Genomic DNA, 21057 nt, shown 5'->3' on the forward strand with positions numbered 1-21057 from the left:
ATATTATTAGGACCACACAGAGCTTAATCATGGCAAAAGGCCAGATGGTTTCAGTTTGGCCTGGAGAGTCCAGCTGTGCTGAACTTCCTGCGAAGCTGGTACCGTGTCAAGCAGCTCGCATGGCGGCGCCTGCGCCAGGAAAGGACAGAGAGAAATCAAAACAGGAGGTGAAGACAGAGAGGGAGAGAGAAAGATAGACACCTGAAGACCTGCTTCAACCCTTGTGAAGTGACTCCCCTGCAGGTGGGAAGCCAGGGGCTCGAACTGGGATCCTTGTGCTTAGTACTATGTGCAATTAACCCAGTGCACCACCGCCTGGCCCCTACCTATACTTGTTTCTACTTCTTTTTTCCTCTTTTCCCTCCTTTCTTTTTTCCTCTTTTCTCTCTCTCTCTCACTCTCTCTCTCTCTTTTAAAAACTCTTTAAGAGGGAGTTGGGCTGTAGCGCAGTGGGTTAAGCGTAGGTGGCGCAAAGCACAAGGACCAGCTGGTTCGAGCCCCAGCTCCCCGGACCTGCAGGGGAGTTGCTTCACAAGCAGCGAAGCAGGTCTGCAGGTGTCTTTCTCTCCCTCTCTATCCAACAACAACGACAACAATAATGACTACAACAATAAAACAACAAGGGCAACAAAAGGGAATAAATAAAATATATATTTTTTAAAAGGTGTTTAAAAACTCTTTAATTTATTCATTTATTGGACAGAGAGATGGAAAGTAGCACGGAAAGACTCAAGTGGACGAATACTGCACCAGTGGGCGGGCAGGGGAGGCGTTTCTGGGCCCCCAGCTAGGGCTGGGGGAGTAGGGTGCTGGGGCTAGATGAAGGTGAGGTGCGTGGCCTCCGGCACTCCGCAGTCCTGCTTGTGCTCCTCAAACAGCCGCTCCAGGGCCTCCATGTAGAGGCGGTGGTAGTGGTCCACCTCCTCCTGGCTGGGGTTGGCGCGCTGGGGCACGGAGATGGGGCTCCCCACTGTGGGAGAGGCCAGGTGAGAGCCGCCGGCTGGAGGAGGTGGCCGGGGTGGCAGTAGCCTTTAGGGGGCGCTGCCCACACAGCAAACACTCACCCACGGTGGTGATGGGGCTGGCGAAGGGGAGCAGGCCCCAGGCACGATTGGAGAAGATGCTTTGGCCCCAGAACAGGCAGGGCGCGAAGCCCAGGAAGTTCTTGAAGGCCGTCTGGCACCGGTGCTGCCAGGAACCTTCCGGGAAGGCCTTGAGCCGGAAAACGTCATTCTCCCCGAAAGAGTAAACAGGCACCAGCGAGGCCCTGCGGTGGGGTGGGGGGGCCCGCAAGACAAGGGTGGGGGTACAAAGGGCGGCTCCCGGGGACCCCAAGACAGAGCCTCAAAGCACAGCTTGTTTCTCCCCACTCCCCCACTGGCTACAGAGAACATTCTAGAAGGGCCGGGCAGTGGTGCACGCGGTTGAGCATACACATTAATTACATTTTTTTTCTTCACCAGAGCATTGTTCAGCTCTGGTTTATGGCAGTGTGGGGGAATTGAACCTGGGACTTGAGCGCCTCAGGCATAAAAGTCTCTTTGCATAACCATTATGCTATACCCCCACCCATTTAATTACATTTACTACCACGCACAAGAATTTAGGTTCAAGCCCCCCCCCATCACCTGCAGGAGGGAGACTTCAGGAGTGGTGGGAGAAGCAGTGCTATGTCTGTCTCTCTGTCTCTCCTCCTCTCTCTTTCTTATTTATTTATTTATTTGCCTCCAAGGTTATTGCTGGGGCTCGGTGCCAGCACTATGAATCCACTGCTCCTGGAGGCCATTTTTTTCCTTTTGTCGCCCTGGCTGTTTATCGTTGTTGTTATTGATGTCTTTGTTGTTGGATAGGACAGAGAGAAATGGAGAGAGGAGGGAAAGCCAGAGAGGGAAAGAGAAAAATAGACACCTGCAGACCTGCTTCACTGCCTGTGAAGCGGCCCACCTGCAGGTGGGGAGCCTGGGGCTCGAACCCGATCCTCATGCTGGTCCTTGCGCTTTGTGCCACATGCGTTTAACCCGCTGTGCTACCGCCCAACTCCCAGAATCTTATATATATATTTTTTTGACTCCAGGGTTATTGCCAGGGCTCGGTGTCTGCACCATGAATCCACTGCTCCTGGAGGCCATTTTTTCCCTTTTGTTGCCCTTGTTGTCTTTTTATCATTGTTGTGGTTATTATTATTGTTGTTGTTGCTGTCATTGGATAGGACAGAGAGAAATCGAGAGAGGAGGGGAGACAGAGAGGGGGAGAGAAAAATAGACACCTGCAGACCTGCTTCACCACCTGTGAAGCGACTCCCCTGCAGGTGGGGAGCCAGGGGCTCAAACCGGGATCCTTACTCTGGTCCTTGTGCTTCGCGCCATGTGCACTTAACCCGCTGTGCTACCGCCCGACTCCCCAGAATCTTATAATTTTTATAGAGATATACAGAGAAGACACACCAGAGGTGACTCTAACAAATGCAGGCTCAGGCTCAGGCTCAGCCCACGATGTCCCCTTGCAAGCCATCAAACTGCACCCCCCACCCCCTGCCCAAGGCTGGCACCTCTGCTGTCAGAGCTCAGCTCCTGCTTGTACCCCGAAGCCTTGGGCAGCCTGGACTCCCACCCCACCCCACCCCCAGCTTCCCAGAACCACCTGGCAGTGCTGAGCCCAGGTGGGCCTAGGGCAGGGGGTGTCCACACCACCCTGAAGCCTCACCTCCCAGAGCCCTGGCGGGGGTCTGAACCCAGGCCCAGCCCCCCACTCACCCATTCCTGAGTGCCAGGCGCACAAAGCCCTTGCGGCCCCTCAGCTTGAGGCAGTGCTCCCCGGGCCTTGCATACAGGGACTCGTGGGCGCCCCCCACCAGGATGACCACAGCCTGCCCCTGCTGTGCCTGCGCCAAGATGGCTTCCAGGCTCTGCCGGCTCACCGGGCACATCCCTGTGGGGAAAGGGGGGTGTCATGGGGGCCCCCTCTCCCTGTAGGTGGGTGGATATCACAGGGGGCTCCCAGCTCTCTCTCCCTATGGATAGGTGGTTGTTACAGGGAGGCACCCAGCTCTCTCTCCCTAGGTGGGTATCAAAGGGGACCCCCAATGCCCTCACTCTCTCTAGGGAGAGATGTAACAGGCAGGACACCCCAACACCCTCCCCCTGTGAGTACTCTGGGTTGGGCTCAGGTCAGGAAATGCTCCCCCACACACACACACAGTGGGTCCCCCCCAAAGGGCTGTGCTTACCCAGGGCCAGGAGGTAATCCCGGTAGACAGGCAGGTGGAAGAGGCTGGCCAGGGTGGCCAGGTAGGGCCGTAGCCCCGGGAAGTGCTGGGAGAAGCCGTTGCTCTCAGTGCAGAAGTTACAGGCCACGCCTGTGCACATGATGCCGTGAGGGTGTGCCGCCAGCACGTAGTTCCTGTCAGGGGGCAGCTCCGCCGTCTTCACCAGCTGTGGGGGGACAGTTAGGGGATGGGAGTGAGGGGACCGGAGCTTGAGGCAGGGCAGCCCAGCACGGCCCAGAGAACCAGGGCAACCCCTGGCACACCCCTCAGGGGCAGGAGCAGGGGCAGAGCCCGTCACCTTGATGGGGTAATAGTCCCGCAGGTGTCTCCAGATCGGCCAGTTTCTGACCCACTGCGAACGCCGTCCGGCTGTGAATAAGGGGGAGGGTCGTGGCAGGGACCCCGAGATGCTCCCCCCTCACCCTGTTCCTTTCCCACCCCCCACCCTGCTCACCTTGGTGGGGGGTGTCCCAGTCCAGGAAGAGCCAGGCCAAGTAGAGCACGGACAGGAGCCACAGAGACGTGAAGAGAAGCCAGAGGATGAGGAGGGAACAGGAGAGGCCTGGGGAGGGGTGACAGCCGGGCGTGAACCCCTGCAGCCAAAGAGTGGACGCAGCCTAAATAAATGCCTGGCCACAGATGGCTGCCTGAAGAAGTGATGGGATATATACTTCATGGAATACTGCTCTGTCATCAAAAGGATGATATTGTGTTCTTTGGGGCAAAATGGATGAGACTGGAAATGACTGCTTAGTGGATTAAGTAGAAATGAAAAACACGGGCCCGGCCGTAGCGCAGCGGGTCAAGCACACATGGTGCAAAGCACAAGGACCAACTCAAGGATCCTGATTCGAGCCTCTGGCTCCACCCTTCAGAGGGGTTACTTCACAGGCGGTGAAGCAGGTCTGCAGGTGTCTGTCTTTCTCTCCCCCTCTCTGTCTTCCCCTCCTCTCTCCATTTCTCTCTGTCCTATCCAACAACAACAGCAATGGCAAAACAACAATAACAACAAGGACAACAAAATGGGAAAAATGGCCTCCAGGAGCAGTGGATTCATAGTGCAGGCACTGAGCCCCAGCAAGAACCCTGGAAGCAAAAAAAGAAAAGAAAAAAAGAGAGAGAGAGAGATAAAAGACAACTACTGTGTGGCCATGTGGTTTCGCTCATATGTGGAATCTAGAGATCTGATTTACATGAACTTGGGGGAAAATAAAAACAGAAGCAAGCAAACTAATATTTGTAAGGTGGTTATCTTTGGGAGGTGGGAGGGTGAGGACACGGAACTCTAAAGGCGGGTGTGGTGGGAACTATGTACACTATGTCTTGTGATCCTGTGAGCTGCCATTAAACACAAACTTTAAAAAAAAAAAAGCAGAGAAAGAGAGAGAGAGAGAGAAGTGAATTAATTCACTTGGGGCAGACAGCTTTGCACCCACCCAGACCCAACTGGTTAGTTTCCAGCCACCCTCTGTTCTATACCCCCTCCCCAGTCCAGGCAAGGCAGGGGCTCCAGCCTCTCTCCCCCCGGGGTCCCCCCAACTCTCATGGGGATCCCAGACCCCAAGCCCCTCCTGTGTGCTCACCCATGAAGAGGAAAGTCAACACAAACTGATAGGAACTCAGAGCTTCCAGACGCCGCTTCTCCGGGGTCTTCTCAGAGGAGGCCGTGGGGTCCCCCATTCCAGCGGCTCAGCACACCCAGAGGCCGCAGAGGAAGAGGAATGTCCCTTGGGGTTCTTGAGAAGTGGGCTGTGCGGCTGGTAGAGAGACTCAGGGATTGGACACTCTGAAGCCTCCTTTTCTGCCTGATCTTTGAACTTTCCCCCGCCAACTGGCCTCAGGTTGGGAGGCGGGGTCAGAGGTATATCAGGGAGGGGTGGCACCAGGTGAGGTGCAGGAGGGAGATGACCTGGGAGAAGGCTCAGAAAAAATCAGGGCTGGGGATCAGACTAATTTCATTTCTTTATTTTTTCACTTGGTTCCACTGCTCCTTGATTGGAGACAGAGACAGAGAGCCACCATTCGTGGAGCTTCCCCTGGTGCTATGCGGGGTCCTCCTGGAACCTGGGCTTCCTCAGCATGGTCATTTGTGTTCACCGTCTTGGGGAGCCACCTCCCAGTCCTGGGACACCCTTCTACTGGTAAGTCTGCAAAGTCTGCAGAAGCAGGTCCAGTGGGGGCACAGGGGCGGTGTCTGGGCCCCTTCCCTCCTTGCCACTACCACCAGGGTAGAGTTCAAACTGGGGAGAGGATTGTGCAGGGATCCCTTTCCTCTGTCCTCTCTGCTCCCCTAAGCTCAGTCCCCCACACTCTGGAGGCCCTGGACAGGTGTGAAACCCGCCATCTAGCTGCAATCTGGCTTTGAGCCCTCAGCTCCCCACCTGCAGGGGAGTTGCTTCACAGGCGGTGAAGCAGGTCTGCAGGTGTCTATCTTTCTCTCCCCCTCTCTGTCTTCCCCTCCTCTCTCCATTTCTCTCTGTCCTATCCAACAACGATATCAATAATAACTACAACAATAAAAGGACAACAAAGGGAATAAATAAATATAAAAAAATTAAAAAGCATGTACAAACTATTATATTTACTGTCGAATGTAAAACATTAATTCCCCAATAAATTTTTAAAAAGAGAGAAAGAAAGAAAGAAAGAAAGGAAGGAAGAAAAAAGACCATAGCTGGCTTCCTCCCAGTCACCTCCCAGGGACATGGGGACCAGCCCCTCAGATGTCACCAGTGTCCCTCCTGCTCCAGCCCTCCCCAGACTCAGAAGCCACTGCACCTGCTGCCCTGGTCCCACCCGCCTTTCTCAGCATCCAGATCTTCTGTGGCTGCTGTCACCCCCCTCCCCACATCCTGCTGTCTGGGGGTGCCTGGTCCCAGATCTGCCTTCATGGTGCCCCCCCTCTCTCATCCCCCTCCCCACTCAGCAGGTCCCCAACCTCCCTCCACCCCTTCCCCAGGTTTGAGGTCCCTGGAGGGGCCCAGCGCCCCCTCTCTGTGTTCCCAGTGGCCTGCAGGCCAAGTGTCCACACTGCTCCTAAGAGGGGCGCTTGAGCCTGGGGACCCACAGGAACCAGTCAGGCTGAGGCTGGGGCTGGTGCTGGAACTTGGTCAGGAGGCCCTGGGAATGAGGTGCCCCCCCCATTGGCTTCTCCCAGCTGCTCAGCCAGGGCTGAGGGGTCCCAGGGCCTCCTGCCCACTGGTGACATCTGAGGGGCTGATCCCCATGTCCCTGGGAGGTGACTGGGAGGAAGCCAGCTATAGTCTTTTTTCTTTCTTTCTTTCTTTTTGTAATTTCTTTATTGGGGAATTAATGTTTTACATTCAACAGTAAATACAATAGTTTATACATGCTTTTTAATTTTTTTATATTTATTTATTCCCTTGTTGTCCTTGTTTTATTGTTGTAGTTATTATTGATGTCGTTGTTGGATAGGACAGAGGGAAATGGAGAGAGGAGGGGAAGACAGATAGGAGGAGAGAAAGACAGACACCTGCAGACCTGCTTCACCGCCTGTGAAGCGACTCCCCTGCAGATGGGGAGCTGGGGGCTCAAACCGGGATCCTTACGCCGGTCCTTGCGCTTTGTGCTTAACCCACTGTGCTACTGCCCAACTCCCCATGCTTTTCTTTCTTTCTTTTTGCTTTTTTTTTTTTGCCTCCAGGGTTACCGCTGGGGCTCGGTGACTACACCACAAATCCACTGCTCCTGGAGGCCATTTTTTTCCTTCTTTGTTGCCTTGTTGTTTATTGTTGTTATTACTGTATTGTTGTTGGATAGAACAGAGAAATCTGAGAGTGGAGAGGAAGACAGAGAGGGGGAGAAAAAGATAGACACCTGCAGACCTGATTCACCGTCTGTGAAGCGACCCCCCCTGCCGGTGGGGAGCCGGGGCCTCAAACTGGGATCTTTGCATGGGTCCTTGCACTTTGCACCACGTGCACTTAACCCACTGCACCACTGCCCAGCCCCCCTTTTCTTTCTTTCTCTTTTTAAAATATTTATTTATTCCCTTTACTTGCCCTTGTTGTAGCCTTGTTGTGGTTATTATTGTCATTGTTGATGTCGTTTGTTGTTGGACAGGACAGAGAGAAATGGAGAGAGGAGGGGAAGACAGAGAGGGGGAGAGAAAGATAGACACCTGCAGACCTGCTTCACCGCCTGTGAAGCGACTCCCCTGCAGGTGGGGAGCCACGGGCTCAAACTGGGATCCTTACGCCGGTCCTTGTGATTTGTGCCACGTGCGCTTAACCCGCTGCGCTGCCACCCGACCCCCCCCCCTTCCTTCCTTTCTTGTCGGGCTGCACCACGGAGAAGAGAGAGAGGAGATCCGGAGCGAAGAGGGAACACAAATCTTTATTTGCGCTGGCACCTCAGAGTTGGGTGAGAGAGAAACAGGTTGGGCCACGTGGAGGTAGCAAAAATGGCCGCCTCACGCAGTAACCTTCCCTGCATCTAAACACCCAAGTGAAGCGGCCGGTGGTGAGAGCAAGGTGCAGAAGAAGAAGGGCTTTTATGGGAATAGCTCTCGCGAGAATGGGAAGGGGGAGGGGTAACCATAGCACTCCAAATATCACGGGAATTGACAATGCCCTGAGGGCACAACATGGCAGAACAGGCACTCCGAGAATGTCCCAACTCTCGCGGGAACTAGCAATAGACTGAGGGGTCAACATAGCAGATATGACTGCATCGGCACAATTTCCTAGCACTTTCTTCCTCCCTCCCTCCCTCCCTCCCTTCCATTCCTTTCTTACCAGAGCACTGCGTAACTCTGACTTATGGTACGATGGAACCTGGGACTTTGGAGCCTCAAGCATGAGGGTCCCACCCAGCAGCCATGTCTCAGGCCCCCTTAGTTCCACCTGTCCCCAAACTCAAGGGCCCCCGCCCGAGAACCCTGGCCCCCAGCTCTGGGGAGCAAGGAAGTGAGGGGCCTGGGAGCCTTGGGGACTCACAGGGTTACCAAGGAAAGGTACAGTGCAGCTCAGCAAAGATGAGGGGTCACTGGGGAGGGTCACTGGGGGGCTTCTACACAGGAGTCTGTCCCCCCCACACACAATGTTATTGCTGGGGCTCAATGCCAGAACTATGAATCCACTGCTCCTGGCAGCCATTTTTTCCATTTTATTGGACAGGACAGAGAGAAACTAAGAGGGAGGGGGAGATAAAGGGGGAAAGACAGACACCTGCAGACCTGCTTCAGTACTTGTGAAGTGACCCTCCTGAAGGTGGGGAGCTGGGGGCTGGAACCTAGATTCTTGCATGGGTCCTTGTACTTTGTACTATGTGCACTTAACCAGGCGTGCCACCGCCTGATTCCCCTTTTTATTGTTCTTTAAACTATTTTTAGGGGGCTGGGTAGTCTCTGTCTATCACCCCCTCCCCTCTCAATTTCTCTCTGTCCTATCCAATAAAAATGAAAAATGGCCACCAGGAGCAGTGGATTTGTAGTGCTGGTACCAAGCCCCAGTGATAACTCTGGAGGCAATGAAAAAAAATTATATATATATATATAATTATAAATATATAAATATATATATATATATATATATATATATATATATATATATATATATATATATATATTCCAGGGTTGTCGTGGTACCTACACTACGAATCCACTGCTCCTGGAGGCTGTTTTTTCCCTTTTGTTGCTCTTGTTTTATTGTTGTTGTTACTGTTGTTGTTGGATAAGACAGAAATGGAGAGAGGAGGGGAAGACAGAGAGGGGGAGAGAAAGATAGACACCTGCAGACCTGCTTCACTGCTTGTGAAGTGACTCCCCTGCAGGTGGGGAGCTGGGGGCTCGAACCAGGATCCTTAAGCCAGTCCTTGCACCACGTGCGCTTAACCTGCTGAGCTACCACCCGACCCCCATATATCTTTATTTTAATGAGAGACATGCAAAAAGACACACAAAAACCAGAGCCCTGTTCAGCTCTGGCTGATGGTAGTGCTGGGACTTCAACTCTAACCACTCACATGAGGAGGTGGCCCACCACCTGGTGAGCTCTCTCTCTCAGTCCCAGGGTTTATTTACTTTATGAGAAAGAGGAAGAGGGACAGCCAGCACATCACTCTGGCATATATGGTGCTGGGGATTGAACCTGGGCCCTCATGAGTGCAAATCAGCAACGTGGTTCTGTAAAAGACTCTCCCGCCTGAGATGCCAAGGTCCCAGGTTCAGTCCCCAGCACCACCATCAGCCAGAGCAGAACAGAGCTCTGGGTAGAAATAAATAAATAAATAAATAAGAGGCCAGGTGGTGGCGCACCTGGTTGAGCATGTACATGTATTACAGTGCTCAAGGACCCGGGTCCCCACCTGTAGGGGAGAAAAATTTGCGAGTGGTAAAGCAGTGCTGCAGATGTCTGTTTCTCTCTATCACCCCCTTCCGTCTTGATTTCTGGCTGTCTCTATCCAATAAATAAAGATAAAAAAATTACAAAAAAATTAAAAAGAAGTGAAAGTGGGTCAATGGGAGAAGTGGTTATGTCCTCTTCCCAGGCTTCCCATACCCACCCCGCCCCCTGTGAGAACATGTGCCCTGTCCCTGCTCAGCCCACTTCCCTCCCAGGGCACGTGGTATATGGCTGAGAGGGTGCAGGCTGAAGTGGACTCAAAGTGGAAAAGAAACTGTCCAGGGAAGCAGCAAGGAAGACTTCCTGGAGGAAGTGTTTCTGGGAGGTGGGATGGGGCAACAAAGGAGGGGTCAGGCATCACTCTGGCCCAGGTGATGCCGGGGATCAAACTCAGGAGAGTCCAGCACTTTATTTGTTGTGCCACTTCCTGGTGTGTGTGTGTGTGTATCATTATCTTTATTTATTTGTTGGATAGAGATAGCCAGAAATCGAGAGGGTAGAAATAGATAGAAGGAGGGAGAGAGACAGACACCTATAGCCCGGCTCCATCATTCACAAAGCTTTCCCCCTGAGGTGGGGACCGGGGGCTCAAACCCAAGTCCTCTTGCATTATAACATGTGCGCTACCACCTGGCCCTGGTAGGTGTGTTTTATGTGGTAGTTTGAACTTTCTTTTCTGTTCCAAATCATTTGTAAGGGGATAATGGTTCACAGTATAGTTGTTGATACAAGTATACATTATTACTTTTTAAATTTTTATTATCTTTATTTCTTAGATAGACGGCCAGAAATTGAGAGGATAGGGGGAGATAGAGGAGAGAAACAGAGAGACACCTGCAGCCCTGCTCCACCACTCATGAAGCCTTCCCCCTGCAGGTGGGGGTCCGGGACACAAACCCAGGTCCTTGCACACTGCAAGCCACCCAGGTGTGCCACCACCAGGCCCAGACACAAGTATAAATTCTCATCTCCTTGTGGTCCAGGAGGTGGCACAGTGGATAAAGCCCTGACTCTCAAGCATAAGGTCCCGAGTTCAATCCCTAGCAGCACATGGACCAGAGTGATGGCTGCTCTTTCTCTGTGAATAAAACAGATAGCCTTCTCTACAGCCCCAGAGGGGGTGTAGTGGCTAGAGTGTTGGACTTTCAAGCATGAAGTCCTAAGTTTGATCCCTGGCACTTCACGTGGCAAAGTACTGCTTTGCATCTCTCCCTGTAACTCTCCTTCTCTTCCTTGTTCTCTCATCAATTGATAAAAACACCTTGGGCTGGGGAAGACAGCATCATGGTTCTACAGAGACTTTCCTGCCTGAGGCTCTGAGGTCCCAGGTTCAATCCCCAGCACCACTATCAGCCAGAGCTGAGCAGGGTTCTGGTGTCCTTGTGTATCTTTCTCTCTGCCCCTCTTTCTTATCAAAAGAAAAGAAAAGAAAATGCACCTTTAAGAATACAAATTTGGTGGTGGGGGACACGGAGCTGCAGGTGAAGGGGAAGAAAAGCCACAGTTACAAATCCTCCTTTATTGAGGGGCAGGGGATGAGAAAATAACTTATCACGTGGGGAACCCCTACCCCGTCCTCTCCCCAGGGGGAGTCCTGGGGGTGCCCAGGCGGGAGCTGGGCTGGGGGGCTCTGGGAGCTTCCTGAGAGAGCCGTGTGGCGGGGTCGAGGGGAGGGGACACATTCAGTCCCAGACACACAGGACGCACACTGGGGACAGAACCCCCCCTCCTTAGGAAGGGGTCCCCCAGAAGGCACCGCGGCAGGAAGGCTTGATGGCGGATGAGTGGCTAAGTGTCAGGGGTCCACAAAGGACACCATGATGTATCGGGTCCCCCAGGTGGTGGGGAGCCCCTCGTGGTAGTGGGTGAGCCGGCCGGGGTGCAGGAGTGCCCAGCCCTTCCGCGGGGACGCGATCACACAGTCGTAACGCAGGAAGCGACAGCCGCCACCCTGGGGGGGGGGGACAGGGCAGAGATGAAGGGAAGAAGTGGGGGGGGAGCCCAGGGATCAATCATGGAGCTGGGGGGACTGGCGAGAGGGATGGCAGACAGCTGAGAAGGGGTTCAGGAGACAGGACTCGAAAAGACACAAGGTGAAAGAGCATAGGCAGGGGCTGGGTGGTGATGCACCTGATTCCTGATTGAGCACACACATTACCATGTAAAAGGACCTGGGTTCAAGCCCACAGTCAGCACCTGCAGGGAGGAAACTTTACAAACAGTGAAGCAATGCTGCAGGTGTCTGTCTCTCTCTTTTCGTAAAAAAAAAAATTTTTTATTATCTTTATTTATTGGATAGAAATAGCCAGAAATTGAGAGGGAAGGAGGAGACAGAGAGACACCTGCAGCCCTGTTTCACCACTCGCAAAGCTTTCCCCCTGCAAGGGGGGTCAGAGGCTCCAACTCGGGTCCTTTCGCACTGTAACATGTCGCTCAACCAGGTGCACCACCACCTGGCCCCTGTCTCTCTCTTTTTAAAGATATACTAACATTTAAATATATATTAATTTATTATTGGATAGAGACAGAGAAAAATTGAGAGGTGAGGGGGAGATAGAGAGGGAGAGACACTGAGAGACCCCTGCAGCCCTGCTTCACCACTTGTGAAGCTCCCTCTCTGCAGGTGGGGACCAGGGGTTTGAATCCGGGTCCTTGCTCACTGCAATGTAAGCGCTTAACCATGTCTCTACTGCTACCACTTGGCCTCATTTCTCTCTAGCTATCTTCCCCTTCTCTCTCAATTTCTATCCCTACCCAATAAATAAATAAATAAATAAATTTTTTAAAAGGAAGCATAAACGTTGGCCACGTGGTGATACAACAAATTGAGCGCATTCATCGCAGCGCACAAGGTCCCAGGTTCCAGCCCCAGGAAGGTTATGAGCTCAGAGCCAGGCAGCAGGTGTCTCCTGCGTGCTAGCATCAGCGTGCGTGCTTGCGTCAGCACAGGGGCAGGGCTCACCTCGTAGTCTAGCCCCTTCCGGTTGAGCGCCACGTTGAGGGTGAAGGTGGAGGAGTCGTGGTGCGGCCGGAGTGCTGGCTGCTCGTCCGGCCGGTAGCGGACGACGAAGTTCATGATGGCGCGGGTCTGCGGGGCCGTGAGGTCCAGGGGGCGGCCGTGAGGTCGGGGGCGGGCGGGCCTCTGCACCCCCACCCACCCGCTGCCCGGGCCGGCACCCACCTTGGTGTGGTAGCCGGGGAATAGGTGCTCGGTCATGGGCCCCACGTAGGTGCGCAGCAGCTGCAGCCACTGGTCCTCATAGCCCACCTGCTTCATGTGGATGTCCACCGTGGGCACGTTCTCGTAGCCGCCTGCCAGCCGGGAGTCCTGCGGGGAGGGGGGCTGAGACCCGCGGCCCGCACCCTGGGCCGCTGGGACCCACACCCTGGGCTCTGGCACCCTGGGCCCTCACATTCTGGGTCCAGCACCCTGGGACCCCTGGGCTCTTGGACCCTGGGCCTTTCCACCCTGGGCACCTTGGGCCCTAAACCCTGGGCTCTGGCACCTTGGGCCCCACACCTTGGTCACCCCAGCCTCCCCCCACAGGGAAGAGCCTCTCTTGCACTGCCCGAAGCATCAGCTTGGGGACCGGGACCCCCCAACCCATGAGTCAGCCTGTCTGTCCCTGGCAGCTGTTTTGGGCAGTGTTAGGACCTCACTGTTTCTGATTAGCTTTCTTTTGTCATTGGGTGGGGGAACCATAGCACTGGAGCTAACACTGGTAGAATGGCACGGCCCCTGTAGTGCCAGGGCTAACTGGGCCACACATGTGGCATGACCCATGCCCTACCTGGTAACCCCCCTTTTAAAAACTAGTTAAAAAATTTTTTTATCCTTATTTATTTAATTTTTTTAAAAATTTATTATTATCTTTATTTATTGGATAGAGACAGCCAGAAATCAAGAGGGAGGAGGGTGATAGGGAGAGGGACAGAGAGACACCTGCAGCCCTGCTTCACCACTTGTGAAGCTTTCCCCCTACAGGTGGGGACCAGGGGCTTGAACTCGGGTCCTTGTGCACTGCAACACATGCGCTCAACCAGGTGCACCACTGCCCAGTCCCATTTAAAACTATTTTTCAAGATTTATTTAACTAATCAATGAGGAAAAGGAAGGGACTGGGTGGTGGCACACTCAGGAGAGTGTGCACACATTACCATGAGTAAGGGCCCGGGTTCAAGCCCTGGTCCCCAAGCAGTGGAGCTTGTGTTTCCCCTCTCTCTCTCTCTCTCTCTCTCCATTTTGTCTTTATGAGAATAGAAGGAGGAAGAGGAGGAGAAAAAAAACAGGCAGCTGGGAGCACTGGGTTCATTACGCAGGCAGCAAGCCCCAGTAGTAACCCTGGTTGCAAAATAAAAAAATAAAGGGGGGGCAGAGAACCAGAGTCTTGTTCTGGCACATGCAGTGCTGGGGATTGAACTTGGGACCTCGGGAGTTCAGTGCTCTAGCCGCTATACCACCTGTGAGGCTGCTGACTCTATACTTGAGAGAGTGTGTGCAGAGCAGAGGGACTGAACCTGCAGCTCTGGGAGAGAGGTCTGCAAGTCTGTACTCAGGCCTGAGTTCTCTCTGACTTCACTGTCTCTTGGGAGAGAGTCCTGTGGGCCCTGTAGCCCCTCACCTCATGCCGGCCTCCCGACCACTGGCCAAAGTGCTCCATCTCCTCCACCAGCTCGTCACACATCTGCTCGGACAGCAGCGGGAACCAGTACACATCTGGGCAGGGCTGGGGACAGCGGGGGGGCTGGGTGACCCTCCGGAGAGAGGGTCAGTTGGGGGGGGCAGTGGGGGCTGGGTGGCCTTCCCAGAGAAGGAGAGGGACTGGAGGCAGCAAGGGGTTGGCTGACTTTCAGGGAGAAGGAGAGAGACAGGCAACAGGCAGGGGAGAGTTGGGGGGAGGGGGGTGATCTTCCCAGAGAAAGAGAGGGGAGGGGGCAGTCTGGGGAGGGGTGACCTCCCGGAGAGGGGAAGGAGAAGCAGGAGGGAGGGGACAGACAGTGGGGACAGGCCATGGCCAAGAATGGGGGTGCTGACATGCTCAGCCTCCCCCTTAGGACCCTGGGGGGGCACATAGTCAGGGGTGGGGCCCAAGAGGTGCTGGGGGGTTCACCTACCTGCTCCACAAGCCCATCCCCCTCCAGGGCGCGGCTGTAGTTCTCATGGATATACTGCTCCCTCCAGTCCTAGGGGGCAGGGGGTCATGTGACACCAGGCCACAGGCTCCTCCTCAAACCCCAGGCCCTCCCTGGGGTGCCCCAAGCCCACATGACCTCCCGGGGGTGGGGGGGGCCCTCACCACGGGGTTGTGGAAGATCTGCCAGAGGTCGGGGTGCAGGTGGTCAGTGTCATAGCGTGCAGTGGCCAGCAGGCGGCCGAACTCCTGGCGGTTGCTGAGGTGCAGGAAGATGCCCTGGGCGGGCTGGGGCGTTAGGGCGGCAGGTGCCCCTACCCACCCCGACTCCCCTTGGGGGGCTGCCCCTGCTGCCTACCCACCTTGTCCCGCAGGCTTTTGCAGAAGGCCATGTCCGGGTCCGAGTCGCTGGCTGAGAACACCTCCCTCTGGGGCAGCTCGGATCTCAGCGTGTCCCCCCGGATCAGGTAGGCCTGGGCCACGTACGGCACGTTCCACACACCCCTGGGGGGGAAATGTGCTGTGTTAGCTGCACTGGGAGGACCCCCCTTCTGCCCCATCTGTCCCAGGAGCCCCCCTCATCTGGGGCATCCTGTGTATGGCACTGCTGCACACAGCTGCTTTGTGGGGGACCAGGTAGGGAGGCTGAGGGGGATCCAGGACTCACATGCGCTTCCGCTGCACCAGCTCCACATAGTCCTCTGAGCGGGCGTAGTACTCGTCGGGGCTCAGGGCCCCCCAAAAGTTGGACCACAGCTTCCCGTGGCGGGACAGCATGGGAGCTATCACCTTCCTGCGGATGGATGGACAGACAGACAGTAAGAATGTCAGAGGCAGAGGCAAGTCCCCGCCTCCATGTCGGACCCCCCCCCAGGGGAGTTGGGGGAGTGCTCACACCTGTTCTCCTCGATGAGGAGGCGCAGGGCCTGTGGGTGGGTGAGGATGGCATCGGCGTCCAGGCTGAAGTAGAAGTCACAGTTAGGATCCTGCCGGCAGTTGTCCCTGAGGGAGGGGGACACAGCAGGAAAATAAGCTGGAGTGGGGGGTGCCCTGGGGAGAGGCACCCCCACAGGGGAAGGTTGCAAGGGTGGGGCACAAAGAGAGGTACTGGGTTGGGGAGGTGAGGGAGGGGTTCTGAGGTCCTGGTGTGGGGGAGGGGTGCTGGGTAGGGTGAGGGAGAGGTCCTGGGGTGGGAGAATGGGGGACAGGTGCTGCATTGGGGGTGAGGGAGGAGTCATGAAGTAGGGGGAGTGGGGGAGGGGTGCTGGGTTGGGGCAGAGTGGGGGAAGGGTTTGGGATAGAGGAATGGGGGAAAGCTGCAGGGGTGGGGGACTAAGGGAGTTCTGCTGGGTTGGGGGGCTGGGTCCCCCCTTTCTGGCTCACTTACAGCGCCATGTCCCGGGCCTCGCCCGAGCTCAGGGCTTCCTCTGGCCCCACCAGCCTGGCGGCCGAGAAGTGCTCATGTAGCCTCGGCCAGGCCTCGGCGATGTGGGGTTCATGGTAGACCTCCTAGAATGGGGGGGCAGGGCAGGTGTGGGGGCCTGAGACTGGGGGTGGGGAGCAGGGCAGATACTGGAGTGGTGGGAAGGGGGGGCTCGCCTGCGTGAGGCCATCAGGGTGGGGTGGGGTGGGGACTCCCAGGGGAGCGAGGTCTTAGAGCCTCACACTGTTGTGCAGGAAGAGGCTAAGCCTGTCAGGGGGGTAGTCCAGCTGCAGCAGGCGCCCCAGGAAGCGTGGCAGGAACGGGGTGGGCTGCTCCACAAACACGCCCACCAGCACCCGCGGGAGAGGCTGCAAGGCACCAGAGTGGGGTTCAGGGGCGCCCCACAAGGAAGCCTGCCATTGTCCTGCAGGCCTGGGGCCCCTGCCTCAGCACACCCACCCCATCCCCAAGGGCCCTCACCTGCTCCTCTGGAAGTGGCCTCCAGTCCAGCTCGCAAGACCCACAGCCCCCCTCAGGGGTCCAGCCATTGGGGACATAGTTCCCCAGATAGTTGAGTTGGAGCTAGGGGGACAGAGAAGGGCTGGGTTGGGGGGATAGGAGGGCCAGGTGGACTTGGAAGGTCTCCCAGCACTGTGGGTTGGGGGGCAGGATGGACCCATGGCTGCGCAAGACTGGGGGACCCCAGGGGCTGGCTTGGCACCCACCTTGGTGGGCCCGTTCCCGTGCACCACGACAGGCAGTGTGTCATAGGCCACGTTCCGGATCCGCACTCGATTCCGGTCGAACTTGAGGACCACTTCATCTGGGGGGAGGCTGGGCTGTGACTCGCCACTCTGCCAGCCACCCATCCCTGGCTGCTTCTAAACAAAGGGGGTGCCCTCCAGCTCCCCTCTCTTGGACTTTCACTTCCGAGCCCTGTGGCCTGGGCCCCACAGCCCTCCCTCCCCCAGGCCTTGACACCTTCCATAGCGGTCAGGTTCAGCTGGGGTGACCTGCTGTCTGAGGCTGCCCCCCCACCCCAGAATCCTCAGATCCAAGCTCCCCCAGAGCAGCCAACCCCAGTCCACCTGTGCCCCCCTCACCTAGAGCCCCGTTGAGGTTCTGAAAAATCCGAGACTTATGATCCAGATTCAGGCCGAGCTTCTCCTGGGGAGACATGGAGGCAGGGAACTGATTGTGTGTCCAAGCCAGGCGCCTCCCACCAAGAACGTTGGGGGGCGGGGGGTTGTCCCGCAAGAATATCCAGCATCCTCGTGGGAGCTGGGGCTAGGCCAAGAGACAGAGCAAGGATGTCAGAGAGGAGATCAGGCCGGTAGCTGGCAGAGGCCCCGAGAGCTCATGAGGACACCAGGCCAGAGGGTGACCCTTGAGGTCACTGCAGGAGATGACAGAGGGTGGCTACACGGTGACGCCAGCCACAAGGCCCAGGAGTCGAGCTGCTCCCCCCAGGATGCTGGCGGCTCTTTGGTGTTCATGCAGAGGTTTACTCCAGGGGTCCAGGGGGTGGGTGTTGCAGGGAGTAGGCCGCTGAGTTGGGAAACATGAGTTCCCGAGTTCAAGCCCTGGTATGCTATATACCAGAGCCATGCTCCAATCCCCTCCACCCCTCTCTCCTGTTAATAAAGAAAGTCTTCGGGGTGGGGACACAGGCCCTTGGTGACAGGAATGGTGAGAGAAAAAAAAGAAAAGACACAGAAAACTGAAATGTTACAGGTATACCAACAACTGTATTTATTATAAACCACTGATTCCCCCCTCATAAAGGAGTAAAAACAGAAGAGAGATACCTGCAGACCTACCTGACCACTTGTGAAGCATCCCCCCCCAAAAAAAAAAAAGTCTTGTTTTAAGAAAAGTTATTCATGTATTCACTTATCACAACACAGAGGACCAGAGCCCTGCTCAGCTCTGGCATAAAGGGTGCCAGGGACAGAACCCGTGGTCTCGGGGCCTCAGGCTGATAGTGGGTGCTCTAAAGGGCTGAGTGAGCTCCCCTGCCCTTATGTTTATTTTATTTTTTCAAGAGGGGTCCAGCCCAGGCCTCACACATGCACATTTTCATCCAGATACAGGGTGGGGGGGGTAACCACAGCACTGGAGCTTGCCCTCAGTGCCCTCACACACACCCCACCCCCGTTACGCCAGGCAGCGGACTCAGGACCTCACACTTGCAAGTCTTGTGTCCCGGTGCTGAGTCTCTTCCCCAGCCAACAAGGAGACCTTTCTTTAGAAACTTTTTTTTTTTTTTAATTGATTCATTACCAAGAAAGAGGAAGAGAGCCAGCCGAAGCACCACTCTGGCCCATACAATGGATTGAACTTGGGACCTCCCGCTTGAGAGTCTACCGCTGTAGCCTCTGGAGGAGAACCAAACAAGGGACGAAGGGGCAGGCGGTGGGCCGGGGCCTCATGAACTCACTGGGACAGACTGTCGGCCACGTTAGCAAAGCGGCATACTTGGTACTTAGAATAATCAAATATTTAATAATAATAACACATAATTGGGGGGCAGGGAAACACTCCTTCCTGTTAGAACATCAATTTGTAGACCTGGTGATCCAGAAGTCCCAGGTTCAATCCCCAGCATCCCCTGAAGCCAGAGTTGAGCAGTGCTCTTGGCCATCTCTCTCTCTCTCTTGTTTGTTCTCTCAATACATCTCATAGTAAATACAAAAATAAATGAGCTGGGCGGTGGCAACCCTGGTAGATTACCCATGTTACAATGACAAGGACCTGGGTTCAAGACCCCTGGCTTCACAAGCAGTGAAGCAGGTCTGCAGATGTCTCTTTTTCTCCCTATCTTCCCTTCCTTCTGAAGTTCTCTCTGTTCGATCAAATCAAATAGAGACCAAATTAAGAGACTGATAGATAAGATAACACACTAGGTGATGTGCTCAGCCTTGCCGAGCACACAGCCCTGGTACCACACGTGAGGTGCAACTGTACAGGGGGAAGCTCAATGCTTCTCCCTATCAGACCAGAAAGTGTCTTAGGAGTGGTAGAAATTCAGCTCCAGGAGTAAAGAAAGAAGTGAGGGCCCTCACGGCAGGGCCCCACCACCACCCCTTTTCTCCCCTGATCTCTCCATCCGGGGACCCCCACCTACCCTGAGTCCCGGGTCCAGGTAGAGCCTCGTATAGAAGAGCTGGTCGTCGTCGTCATCCTTGTATTTCCACTGGCGCACCACGTGGTAGATGGTGGGGGCGAAGCCGATGAACCCTGCAGGGACGGGTGGACAGTGCTGACCCCAACCCCCAGGATTCCCCAGGTTCCGGGAAGCTCCACCCAGAGCCCACCTACCCCCGGAGTTGAGGAAGCGCTTGCCGGCGCCCACGTCCGGGTACTGCTCAGCCAGCGCCCACTCGGGCCAGCAGAAGGCTTCGGCCGAGAAGAGCAGGCGGCTGCCGCTCTGCACAAACTTCTTGAGCAGCTCTGTGGGGCTGCCGGCCAGGAGGACATCATAGCTGCGCCGGGGAGGGGAGGCGTCGTGAGCCACTAGAAAACTCGGTCTCATCTTCCCTCCCCCTCCGCCACCCCCTTCTTACCTGTCCACGAACATGATGACCAGGTCCTCGCGCTCCTTGTGCTTCTCCATTTCCTTCTTGAGCCAGCGGACCTTCTGCCCCCCGCCCACGGTGCGGGCCACATCGCCCCCTCGCCACGCCTCGCCCAGGCCCAGGGTCTGGGGGGGGGAAGGGAGGGTGACCGCGCTGGCAGGGAAGACCCCTCTGCACCCGCCCGGGCCCCTCTGCGTCCCCTCTCCAGGTTACCCCTCTTGCACCTACCCTAGACCCCTCTGTGCCCCCTCTCCACCCTGGGCCTCTCTGCGCCCCACCCGGGCTCCTCTGCGCCCCCTCTCCAGGCCACCCCTCTGCACCCTCCCGAGTGGGGCTCCCGACCATCCCCCCCACCCCCGCAAGCTCACCCCATTGTGGGGGCCTGGGTCTCCAGCACCCCACTGCTGCTTTGGGAGTCGGGGTGGGGGCCCCACTTACCCGCACAGTGTAGTTGAAGAACTCAGCCGAGCGCAGGAAGCGCCGGTAGCCCTCGGTCTCGGCGGTGGCCACGGTGATCACCAGCAGTTTCTCTGTCGCCAGAAGCAAGGGCCATGGAGTCCCCGCGTCCCTACCGCCGGCTCAGCCCCGGACTCCTCCAAAGCCGCGCGCCCAGGACAACACCCCCTTTCCCGCAAATGACACCTCGATACCCACGGGGAGGTGGGGCAGCCGGACGCGGGGTGGGGACGGGTCTCACCTGGGTTCACCGGGTCCCCGGAGCGGGGGCGGTCGAGGGTCGGGCCCCCGGGAGGGGGGGGCAGCGCCAGCAGCAGCAGCGCCAGCAGGAGCCCCTGGGGGGTCATGGCGGGGAGCCCCGCCCCGGAGGGCGCAGTGGGGCCTGCCCTCGAAGGGGGCGCAGAGAGGCCCGGGGTGGACAGGGGCTGCGGAGGGGCCCGGGTGGGTGTAGAGGGGTTGCGGAGGGGTATGGGTGGGGCGCAGAAGGGCCCGGGTGGAGAGGGGGCTCAAGGGAGCCCGGCCTGGAAAGTGGCGCCGAGGAACCAGGACCCAGGGGTGCAGACGGCGGGCTGCGCTCCGCCCCGGAAAGCTGGCGCCGCCCGAGGCTGCGGGAGGCGGGGTATTGGCTGGGGGCCCGCCCGGTCCAGGCGACGGGCCCCGGGGCGCGGGATCTGCGCTCCACCCGCCAGACACACCAGGCAGCAGGGCCGGAGGGGAAGTGGCCGCCAGTCGGGCGGGGAACCCAGGGCGGAAGGCCCGGAGGCGGAGAGGGGCGGGTCCCAGGGGGCGGTGCTGCCACCCGGTGCGTCACCCAGGACCCCCTCGGAGGACCCCAAAA

At 56.5% G+C, this 21057-nt stretch overlaps 2 protein-coding genes across 3 annotated transcripts; both read right to left on the reverse strand.

Annotated features, from left to right (window-relative positions):
- Positions 1-646: 646 nt before the first annotated feature.
- MOGAT3 (monoacylglycerol O-acyltransferase 3) lies at positions 647-5468 on the reverse strand. The gene is made up of 7 exons (XM_007517983.3): positions 4849-5468; positions 3720-3827; positions 3564-3634; positions 3227-3431; positions 2754-2928; positions 1065-1267; positions 647-970 (listed from the first exon to the last, which is right to left on the reverse strand). The coding sequence occupies exons 1-7, from the start codon at positions 4943-4945 to the stop codon at positions 816-818; spliced, it is 1014 nt and encodes a 337-aa protein (XP_007518045.2). The 5' UTR covers positions 4946-5468; the 3' UTR covers positions 647-815.
- A 5661-nt stretch (positions 5469-11129) lies between these two features.
- Positions 11130-20889, reverse strand: PLOD3 (procollagen-lysine,2-oxoglutarate 5-dioxygenase 3). 2 transcript variants are annotated; one of them, XM_007517928.3, is made up of 19 exons: positions 20461-20889; positions 20202-20293; positions 19752-19888; positions 19507-19670; positions 19313-19425; positions 17289-17352; positions 16911-17008; positions 16666-16767; positions 16428-16553; positions 16150-16271; positions 15660-15764; positions 15430-15555; positions 15125-15266; positions 14928-15041; positions 14746-14814; positions 14253-14357; positions 12812-12958; positions 12593-12718; positions 11130-11581 (listed from the first exon to the last, which is right to left on the reverse strand). In XM_007517928.3, exons 1-19 carry the CDS (start codon positions 20564-20566, stop codon positions 11426-11428), a joined length of 2214 nt encoding a protein of 737 aa, XP_007517990.2. In that variant the 5' UTR covers positions 20567-20889; the 3' UTR covers positions 11130-11425. The 2 variants fall into 2 exon arrangements, with proteins under 2 accessions (XP_007517990.2, XP_060029419.1); XM_060173436.1 differs by lacking the exon at positions 16428-16553.
- Positions 20890-21057: the final 168 nt, after the last annotated feature.

The sequence above is a fragment of the Erinaceus europaeus genome, chromosome 15 (assembly GCF_950295315.1).
Source record: "Erinaceus europaeus chromosome 15, mEriEur2.1, whole genome shotgun sequence".
NCBI lineage: Eukaryota > Metazoa > Chordata > Mammalia > Eulipotyphla > Erinaceidae > Erinaceus > Erinaceus europaeus.